Consider the following 12,003-nt stretch of genomic DNA (forward strand, 5'->3'; position numbering starts at 1 on the left):
TGGCAACAGCCAAAGCTACATTCTTTTCAGCCTGCCAATACCCATCAGCTGCCTCCAGAGTCCACCAGGAAACAAAGGCCCAGTAGGACTCATTCTTCAGTTTGACGGCATCCCTCACTGCAGTGTCCACCAACAAGTTCTGGAATTACCACCACAACAGGCACCAACTAGTCATTGACCAGCAGAACGAGGGAGTCCCCTGAGGGAGCACCCTCCAACACTCTTTTCAAGGACTCCAGCAAGAGTGGTGCTGTTTGGTGCATAAGTACAAATCAAATCAAAGATACTTTATTCATCCCCGAGGGGAAATTCGGAGTTCAAGCCAGCTCGTCCAAGGTCAGACATACAGACATGTAACATTCATGACAAAAGAGAAATACAGAACCGAGCTTAGCTCAGGCCATGCAGCTATTACAGCGCTGCCTTACAATAGATAAGAACAGATACAATAGGATCATAGGGGGTCGAGGGCAAAAAAAGGTCATGTAACTCCGGGCCGTGCCTGGAAGATGCGTCCGAAAATACAGAGAAAAATAAACCTCATTCACTAAAGCACAAACCAAAACAAGACACACAAAGTCCAAGACACACAAAGTCCAAGAAGGCGGTGAGTCCTGTGGGAAGGGGCTGGGGGTGGATGAAGAGGGGGACAGAGCATCTGTGAACATCTCTTCTTCTGTTCTCGGAGGGGGGGGGGGGGTTGCCTCGGCCAAAGGCCACTGGGAAGCCGAATCCAGATATGATTGTTGTTTGGGTTCCAGGCCAGGGAAACAATTTGCCCACAACCTTGAGTCCATAGCTGATCTCAGGCGGCAGCTCCACTGATTCTAGCAGACATTTTCTCCATGTTGTTATCAATTTTGCGGACCAGCTCCGGGACCGCAGCCAGATGACCAGTGTGGGCCAGACTGGCATCCTGCTTACGGTCGAGTCCGGCCAACGCAAGAGTCTGTGCACTGCTAGCCTGGCACATACCGTTACAGAATTCTGGCAGTCTGCCAGTTGTTGCCAGAATCTCACGGGTCTTGAGGTAGATCAGGACTCCACCAGCACCAATCAGCAGAATCCCGATCACCAATAATCCAAAGATGTAAACATCCTCCATGTCCTCAGAGGACAGAACCGCCAGACACATCGGTCTCCACTTGGCCCATGAGTCCTGAACGTATCCAGCTGGAAGCATCCCCTCAGGACATGCGGGCTCCCCTCTGCCCGGTCGTCGGGTTGAGAAAATTTGATCAATTGATAGACCAGCCGATCAAATCCATGATGTAATTTGAGTGGAAGTAAGAGATGTAAAAAAGAGGCTCAGAGTCAGACAGGACAAAGTTGCATGGGAGAGTGGGAGGAGAAGAAAGACAGAGGAGCGCAGATAGAAGCGTCCGCCTTCGCTGAGAGCAGGAGTAGAATGTAGAGTAACAGCCAGGACCTGTCCTCCACCCTCCACAGGTGTAACACCTTTGAGCTAAACCCAACTAGGCCTCATGGCTCATGGCCCATGGCCTTCTTCCCCACCTGTGGGCCTGGCTCCAGAAGGACACAATGAGGCCAGGGAACCTTAATATCTGTGTTTTTTCTAACCATAGGGGTCTTTGAGCTGCACTTTGTCTGGTCCCTCTCCTGTTTACTATGAGTGACCCTACCAGAGGAATAAAGCCCCCAACAACATAGCTACCAGGATCTTCAGGACACACAAAACCTTCCACAATGATAAGGTGGTGGCTCTGGGAGGTCCAAATGTCAGCTGCTGCTTCAGAGCAGCAGACCTAAACTAGAACACCTGGTCAGGTTCTGTGAAGAGAGTCAAAACCAACAAATCCAGACTCAGGAAGCAAGCCAGGAGCAAACATTCCTCCGCTTCCAGTCTCAGAATCAAGACTGTTCCCACTGAAGATCTCCAAGTAAGTCCAGGTTCCCTGTGGACCATGTATGATGTGAGTGGACGCACATGTCTGATGAAGAGGTCCGCCAGCAGGTCGTGGTTCTGGACGCAACGCTCCAACTCCACCAGGAAGAAGCTGAAACAGAAACTGGCCGTGAGTGTGACTGAGGTCAGACACCATCTGAAATTTCGTGTGTGTGCGTCACCGACTCGCGGTGCCAGTCGTAGATCTGCTGGATGTTGCCGAAGACGATCTTGTCCTTTCCTCTCATGTCCTCTGGGATTCCTCTGACCTCCAGCCTGGACATGAAGCCCTGAGACACGACAGCGGTTCGGTCATGGGTTTTTCTGTACAGCTGTTTCAGTGCCGGTGATCACAATTTACTTTTCTGTCTCACCTCTACGATAACTCCCAGATCTTTCACATAGTCCTTCTCTGACTGGACCATCTCATTAACAACAAACCTGCAGAGACACGGTAACATGATCCACACGTATGTCCAGTAGAAGTTTTTCTGATGATAAACCTCCTGCAGATCTTACATGCGTCCTCTAAGTGCCTTGTTCCTCTGCTCGGTGTCGGACTCGTTAGATCCCTGATCGGAGTCCAGAGCCTGCAGACAGATAAACATCTCTCACTTTAGACGTTCTACATTTAAAGACTTACTGTTTTGTCCAAGTACAGATGCAGTTTTTACTTCTGGGTTGTTGGGGTCTTTGATGATCTGCATGGGGGGTGGCAGAGGGGTGTGGCTTTCCTCCTCAGGCTCCTCCTCCCCTCCACTTTGCCCCGCCTCCTCCTTCCTTGCCTTCTGCAGAATCAAACAAACGGTTTATGTCACATGTTGAATTTTTCTGTAAAAGCTGTTTTCTGGTTTCATACCGTCTGTGCGTTGACAGTGAGTGGTGCAGCCAGTTCTGGCCGGTTGTCCCGCCTCCTGGTTCTGATTGGAGGCTTTTTCTGTCCATCAGCTTTCCCTTGACTCAGCCTCCGGACAGGACTGGTTAACCAGCGCTGTGGCAGACGACAGTTACACCATCATTCCCTAAACAGATCTAACTCCACACAGTCCTGCTTCATCAGCTGTTACCTTCAGGGTGTTCCCAGTCCCAGAACCACTGCGTTTGGGCCCCGGAGACCCGACGGCGCCTCCTGGAGCTCCAACCACTCCACCTACAGTTGGAGACGTGGCACCTGAAAGAGGAAAGACAGAGCGTGAATAAAGATGGCGGAGGGTGCGAGTGTGGCGATCTGTGATGATCACTGTTGTCTCACTTTGGCTGCTGGTCTGAGTCTGGAGGCCTGAACCCTCAGAACTGTACGGACTGGAGTCTGCAGATCACAGAGGGACACCGTTACTGGGCACAGGTACGCAAACCAGAACATTTCAACCAACAAACACGCAAACAGATGAATCAAAGTAAATTTGCAAATGAATTCATAAAATAAATAAAACTAAGAGGTAAAAATAGATCAAAACCCAAATAAATTCATTCGTTATCACAATGGTTGGAGCCTATCCCAGCAGGCGAAAGGCCGGGTACACCCTGGACAGCTCGCCAGTCCATCGCAGGGCCGCTCAGAGACACACAACCACTCACAGCTAGGGGCGATTCACAGTAACCAGTCAACTCGACACGCATGTGTTTGGACAAGCCGGAGAACCCGGAGAGAACCCACGCATACACAGGGAGAACATGCAAACACAGAAAGTCCAGGCCTCGCCCCAGCCGAGGATCAAACCGGCGAACTTCTTGCTGTAAGGCCACAGCTACCACTATGCCACCGCACATATAAACCATAAAATGCTAATCAATAAATAAATCTGATCAATCTCATAAGTGAATAAACAAGTAATTTAAACATAAACAAGAAAATACATGAAAAAAACAAACAACTGATCAATAAATCGATCACTGTGACGTTTATAACAAAACGCTGAACTGCTGGACTTCATCTCTACGTTTCCTTCAGGATTTATGGTTGACATGACGACGTGGTTCATGTCCATCCTGTCCGTTGGTCCCACCAGCCCGTGGATGTAAACTACGCCTGATGCTGGGGCGTTACCAGGAGGGAGCCGCTGGTCACATGACCCAGATCCATGAGAACCCACGCGGTGACCCGGATCACCTCCAGAACTTTTACAGATGTCTCCAAACACCTGATGTTGGGCGGTGGGTCAGCAGGAACCGGGTTCAACCAATCACACGGAACACAGAGCAGCTTTCCTCACACATGCACATCACCTCACTGCTGCATGTGCACGTCTGCAGCTCACCTGGACTTCACGTGCACGTCTGCAGTTGACATGCACAGAGGCTCCAGCATGGATGTGACCTGAATGGAGCGTTTCCTGCAGCGTCGCAGGCGGGACAAGTAGACATGTGTCCCGCTGCTGCTCACGTCACGTGACTTCACGTTCACCGGGATGTAATGAGGCGCCAAAAGACGTGTGTGTCTGTGTGTGAGACGACGGCGTGTCGGATATAACATGTTTAAGGATGTTGAAGATCAGGTTTGTGTGTCTGACAGCTGGAAACCTCAGACACAGACGCACACACACACACGCACACACATGCGCACACACACATGCACACACACACACACACACAGAGCGTTTCCTGTTACGCCACTTCAAGTACATGTGAGAAATGTTTCACATGTGATAAGAAACTTGCTTGTCTTGCTCATCACACACACACACACACACACACACACCACCCAGACCTGCTGTAGTAGACCAACACACACTTACCTCTATCACTCATTAACCAGCACACACACATCTCTCTCTCTCTCGCAGTGAACCCACCTCGCTCGTCCTCTCCCTCTCTCGCAATCAATCCCCAAACGGCCGAACAATCCCAGCATGCACCTGTGCACCGCCGCATGCTGCCACATCTCACAGGGAAGGCAGTAATGAAGACAGATGGTGTGGCAGACAGAGAGGACTCTCCTTACTGACGGTGGGCGGGGCCGACACGGAGGGGGCGGGGTCTGAGTGATTTATCCAGTTGATTTCATTATAAATCTTTTCTTAAATAATAATAAAAACTTGTAAAATGTAGAAAATAAAAAACTCCAGAAATAAGAAGTTTAGAAATAGATAAAATAAATTAAAATTCCATTAAATGTTCTACTAAACTTATTATTAACCTACAAAAATAAAATTACTCTCCTGTCATAATAAAAATACAGATTAATAAAATAAACAATCGCAAATAATTCTTTTTAGCTGAAATAAGCTGGAATGAAATGATGAAATAAACATGTTGGCAGCTGATCAGGTGAGGAAGCGTGTCGAGATAAAAACGTCTGATTATCAACATAAAAAAGATTTTATTTAATATTGTTCTCTTTGGTTTAAAAGCTCACATGTGAAAAACAAAACATGTAAATATAGTTCAACTAAACGTCAAATACATTAAAACAGTGGTATTTTTAAACTGCCATTGTTCTGGAAGACCACGCAGCAGGTGGCCTCACACACACACACACACACACACACACACACACACACACACACACACACACACACACACACACACAGGATGTTAAACTGCAGCTTCCTGTCTGTGGAACTCCTTCAGGTCAGTGTTTAACCTGGAACCAGCTGAACCAGCGGCTCACCAACGGGACAGGAAGGCGGGACAAACATTTCATCAGCTGAGACGTTGCCATGGAGACAACACTTCAGGGCAGAAACGCCAGGCTGCTTTTTTATTTTCATTCAGCACAAACAAAACAACGTTTGTTTACTTTCAGGGTTGTAATCTGTACACTGTTTACTCTGTGTCTTTGGTTCACTGGTGGTGTGGCAGCCTTTAAACTGGTAAACTGGAGTAGCGAACACGGCGTGTAACTCGTCCTGATGCTGATGCTGATGCGAAGCGGCGAGACATTTCATATTTCATGTTGCGCTGCAGGACGAGACCCGAGGGTTCGTTTACAACTTTACAGACATGGTATCAATATTTATGGAGGCGAGATGGAGAGACCGGACGCGGGACGTCCAGGATGTTTAGAAACGTCACCGTAAACGGGACGCTGTCGTCACGTCCGGGCTGCAGCAGCTTGCAGTCATTTAAACTGTCCACCGCGATGTTGTCATCTTGCTGTCACAGACAAGCTCCTCTTGCAACCAGTATGCCACCAGTATGTAACCAGTATGCCACCAGTATGTAACCAGTATGCCACCACTATGCCAACAGTATGCCACCAATATGCCACCAGTGTGCCACCAATATGCCACCAGTATGCCACCAATATGCCACCAGTATGCCACCAGCATGCCCCCAGTACGCCTCCAATATGCCCCCAGTACGCCACCAGTATGCCACCAGCATGCCACCAGTATGCCACCAATATGCCACCAGTTTGCCACCAATATGCCACCAGTATGCCAACAGTATGCCACCAGCATGCCACAAGTATGCCACCAGCATGCCACCAGTATGCCACCAATATGCCACCAGTATGTAACCAGCATGCCACAAGTATGCCACCAGTATGCCACCAATATGCCACCAGTTTGCCACCAATATGCCACCAGTATGCCACCAATATGCCACCAGTATGCCAACAGTATGCCACCAGTATGTCACCAGTATGTAACCAGTATGCCAGCAATATGCCACCAGTATGCCACCAGTATGTAACCAGTATGCCACCAGTATGTAACCAGTATGCCACCAGTTTGCCACCAATATGCCACCAGTATGCCACCAATATGCCACCAGTATGCCACCAGTATGTCACCAGTATGCCACCAGTATGCCAACAGTATGCCACCAGTATGCCACCAGCATGCCCCCAGTACGCCACCAATATGCCCCCAGTACGCCACCAGTATGCCACCAGCATGCCACCAGTATGCCACCAATATGCCACCAGTATGCCACCAGTTTGCCACCAATATGCCACCAGTATGCCACCAATATAAGACCAGTATGCCAACAGTATGCCACCAGTATGTCACCAGTATGCCACCAGTATGCCACCAATATGCCCCCAGTACGCCACCAGTATGCCACCAGCATGCCACCAGTATGCCACCAATATGCCACCAGTATGCCACCAATATGCCACCAGTATGTAACCAGTATGCCACCAGTATGCCACCAGTATGTAACCAGTATGCCACCAGTATGTAACCAGTATGCCACCAATATGCCACCAGTATGTAACCAGTATGCCACCAGTATGCCACCAGTATGTAACCAGTATGCCACCAGTATGTAACCAGTATGCCACCAATATGCCACCAGTATGCCACTAATATGCCACCAGCATGCCACCAGTATGCCACCAGTATGCCACCAATATGCCCCCAGTACGCCACCAGTATGCCACCAGCATGCCACCAGTATGTAACCAGTATGCCACCAATATGCCACCAGTATGCCACCAATATGCCACCAGTATGTAACCAGTATGCCACCAGTATGCCACCAGTATGCCACCAGTATGTAACCAGTATGCCACCAGTATGCCACCAGTTTGCCACCAATATGCCACCAGTATGCCACCAATATGCCACCAGTATGCCACCAGTATGCCACCAGTATGTCACCAGTATGCCACCAGTATGCCAACAGTATGCCACCAGTATGCCACCAGCATGCCCCCAGTACGCCACCAATATGCCCCCAGTACGCCACCAGTATGCCACCAGCATGCCACCAGTATGCCACGAATATGCCACCAACATGCCACCAGTATGCCACCAGTATGTAACCAGTATGCCACCCATATGCCCCCAGTACGCCACCAACATGCCACCAGTATGCCACCAGTATAACACCAGTATGCCACCAGTACGTCACCAGTACGCTACCAGTACGCCACCAGTATGCCACCAGTATGCCACCAGTATACTACCAGTACGCCACCAGTATGCCACCAGTATGCCACCAATATGCCACCAGTATGCCACCAGTATGTAACCAGCATGCCACAAGTATGCCACCAGTATGCCACCAATATGCCACCAGTTTGCCACCAATATGCCACCAGTATGCCACCAATATGCCACCAGTATGCCAACAGTATGCCACCAGTATGTCACCAGTATGTAACCAGTATGCCAGCAATATGCCACCAGTATGCCACCAGTATGTAACCAGTATGCCACCAGTATGTAACCAGTATGCCACCAGTTTGCCACCAATATGCCACCAGTATGCCACCAATATGCCACCAGTATGCCACCAGTATGTCACCAGTATGCCACCAGTATGCCAACAGTATGCCACCAGTATGCAACCAGCATGCCCCCAGTACGCCACCAATATGCCCCCAGTACGCCACCAGTATGCCACCAGCATGCCACCAGTATGCCACCAATATGCCACCAGTATGCCACCAGTTTGCCACCAATATGCCACCAGTATGCCACCAATATAAGACCAGTATGCCAACAGTATGCCACCAGTATGTCACCAGTATGCCACCAGTATGCCACCAATATGCCCCCAGTACGCCACCAGTATGCCACCAGCATGCCACCAGTATGCCACCAATATGCCACCAGTATGTAACCAGTATGCCACCAGTATGCCACCAGTATGTAACCAGTATGCCACCAGTATGTAACCAGTATGCCCCCAATATGCCACCAGTATGCCACTAATATGCCACCAGCATGCCACCAGTATGCCACCAGTATGCCACCAATATGCCCCCAGTACGCCACCAGTATGCCACCAGCATGCCACCAGTATGTAACCAGTATGCCACCAATATGCCACCAGTATGCCACCAATATGCCACCAGTATGTAACCAGTATGCCACCAGTATGCCACCAGTATGCCACCAGTATGTAACCAGTATGCCACCAGTATGCCACCAGTTTGCCACCAATATGCCACCAGTATGCCACCAATATGCCACCAGTATGCCACCAGTATGCCACCAGTATGTCACCAGTATGCCACCAGTATGCCAACAGTATGCCACCAGTATGCCACCAGCATGCCCCCAGTACGCCACCAATATGCCCCCAGTACGCCACCAGTATGCCACCAGCATGCCACCAGTATGCCACGAATATGCCACCAACATGCCACCAGTATGCCACCAGTATGTAACCAGTATGCCACCCATATGCCCCCAGTACGCCACCAACATGCCACCAGTATGCCACCAGTATAACACCAGTATGCCACCAGTACGTCACCAGTACGCTACCAGTACGCCACCAGTATGCCACCAGTATGCCACCAGTATACCTCCAGTATGCCACCAGTATACAACCAGTATGCTACCAGTATTACACCAGTACGCCACAAATATGCCACCAGCACGCCACCTGTACGCCACCAGTATGCCACCAGTATGACACCAGTATGCCACCAGAATACAACCAGTATGCTACCAGTATTCTACCAGTACGCCACCAATATGCCACAAGTCTGCCACCAGTATGCCACCAGCATGCCACCAGTATGCCACCAGTACACCACCAGTATGCCACCAATATACCACCAGTATACCACCAGTATGCCACCAGAATACAACCAGTATGCTACCAGTATTCTACCAGTACGCCACCAATATGCCACAAGTCTGCCACCAGTATACCACCAATATGCCACCAGTATACCACAAATATGCTACCAGTATGCCACCAGCATGCCACCAGTATGCCACCAGTATGCCACCAGCATGCCACCAGTATGCCACCAGTATGCCACCAGTATGCCAACAGTATGCAACCAATATGCCACCAGTATGCCACCATTATGCCACCAGTATGCGACCAATATGCCACCAGTATGCCACCAGTATGCCAGCAATATGCCACCAGCATGCCACAAGTATGCCACCAGCATGCCACAAGTATGCCACCAGTATGCCACCAGTATGCCACCAATATGCCACCAGTTTGCCACCAATATGCCACCAGTATGCCACCAATATGCCACCAGTATGCCACCACTATGCCACCAGTACACCACCTGTACGCCACCAGTATGCTACCAGTATGCTACCAGTACGCCACCAGTACGCCACCTGCATGCCACTAGTACGCCACCAGTACGCCACCAGTATATTACCAGTATGCTACCAGTACGCCACCAGTATGCCACCAGTATACTACCAGTACGCCACCAGTATGCCACCAGCATGCCACCAGTATGCCACCAATATGCCACCAGTATGCCACCAGTATGTAACCAGTATGCCACCAGTATGCCACCAGTATGCCACCAATATGTAACCAGTATTCCACCAGTATGTAACCAGTATGCCACCAGTACGCCACCTGTACGCCACTTGTACGCCAGCAGCATGCCACCAGTACGCCACCAGCACGCCACCAGTATGCCACCAGCACGCCACCAGTACGCCACCTGTACGCCACCAGTATGCCACCAGCATGCCACCAGTACGCCACCAGTACGCCACCAGTATGCCACCAGTATGCCACCCACACAGTACGCCACCAGCACGCCACCAGTATACCACCAATATGCCACCAGTATACCACAAATATGCTACCAGTATGCCACCAGCATGCCACCAGTATGCCACCAGTATGCCACCAGCATGCCACCAGTATGCCACCAGTACGCTACCAGTACGCCACCAGTATGCCACCAATATGCCACCAGTATACCTCCAGTATGCCACCAGTATACAACCAGTATGCTACCAGTATTACACCAGTACGCCACCAATACGCCACCAGTATGCCACTAGTACGCTACCAGTATGCCACCAGTACGCCACCAGCACGCCACCAGTACGCCACTTGTACGCCACCAGTACACCACCAGTATGCCACCAGTACGCCACCAGTACGCCACCTGTACGCCACCAGTACACCACCAGTATGCCACCAGTACACCACCAGTATGCCACCAGCATGCCACCAGCATGCCACCAGTACACCACCTGTACGCCACCAGCATGCCACCAGTATGCCACCAGTACACCACCAGTATGCCACCAGTATGCCACCAATATGCCACCAGTATACCACCAGTACGCCACCTGTACGCCACAAGTATGTAACCAGTATGCCACCAGCATGCCACCAGCACGCCACCAACACGCCACCTGTATGCCACCAGCATGCCACCAGTACGCCACCTTTATGCCACCAGCATGCCACCAGTACGCCACCTGTACGCCACCAGTATGCCACCTGTACGCCACCAGTACGCCACAAGTATGTAACCAGTATGCCACCAGTACGCCACCAGAATGCCAACAGTACACCACCAGCATGCCACCTGCACACCACCAGTACGCCACCAGTATGCCACTAGTATGCCACCAGTACGCCACCAGTACGCCACCAGTATGCCACCAGTATGCCACCAGTATGCCACCTGTACGCCACCAGTACGCCACAAGTATGTAACCAGTATGCCACCAGCATGCTACCAGTATGCCACCAGTATGCCACCAGCATGCCACCTGTACACCACCAGTACGCCACCAGTATGCCACTAGTATGCCACCAGTACGCCACCAGTATGCCACTAGTATGCCACCAGTATGCCACCAGTACGCCACCAGTATGCCACTAGTATGCCACCAGTATGCCACCAGTATGCCACCAGTATACCACCAATATGCCACCAGTATACCACAAATATGCTACCAGTATGCCACCAGCATGCCACCAGTATGCCACCAGTATGCCACCAGCATGCCACCAGTATGCCACCAGTATGCCACCAGTACGCTACCAGTACGCCACCAGTATGCCACCAATATGCCACCAGTATACAACCAGTATGCTACCAGTATTACACCAGTACGCCACCAATATGCCACCAGCACGCCACCTGTACGCCACCAGTATGCCACCAGTATGACACCAGTACACCACCAGTATGCCACCAGTATGCCACCAGCATGCCACCAGCATGCCACCAGTATGCCACCAGTACACCACCAGTATGCCACCAATATACCACCAGTATACCACCAGTATGCCACCAGTATACAACCAGTATGCTACCAGTATTCTACCAGTACGCCACCAATATGCCACAAGTATGCCACCAGCACGCCACCTGTACGCCACCAGTATGCCACAAGTATGCCACCTCTACGCCACCAGTATGCCACCAGCACGCTACCAGTATGCCACCAGCACGC

General features: G+C 50.7%; 1 protein-coding gene across 1 annotated transcript in view; it reads right to left on the bottom strand.

Moving 5' to 3' along the window:
* The window catches only part of LOC306773887 (kalirin-like), a gene marked incomplete at both ends in the record, with an annotated part of 149,347 nt that overhangs the window by 10,747 nt on the left and 126,597 nt on the right, over positions 1-12,003 (bottom strand). The window contains 8 exons of the mRNA XM_079263831.1: positions 1,949-2,018; positions 2,093-2,196; positions 2,281-2,347; positions 2,426-2,496; positions 2,581-2,694; positions 2,766-2,897; positions 2,974-3,077; positions 3,159-3,215. Of these exons, the coding sequence (XP_079119957.1) occupies positions 1,949-2,018; positions 2,093-2,196; positions 2,281-2,347; positions 2,426-2,496; positions 2,581-2,694; positions 2,766-2,897; positions 2,974-3,077; positions 3,159-3,215 (719 nt within the window). The remainder of the gene's footprint in view (positions 1-1,948; positions 2,019-2,092; positions 2,197-2,280; positions 2,348-2,425; positions 2,497-2,580; positions 2,695-2,765; positions 2,898-2,973; positions 3,078-3,158; positions 3,216-12,003) is intronic.

This window comes from Telmatherina bonti, assembly GCF_933228915.1.
Source record: "Telmatherina bonti genome assembly, chromosome: 24".
Taxonomy (NCBI): domain Eukaryota; kingdom Metazoa; phylum Chordata; class Actinopteri; order Atheriniformes; family Telmatherinidae; genus Telmatherina; species Telmatherina bonti.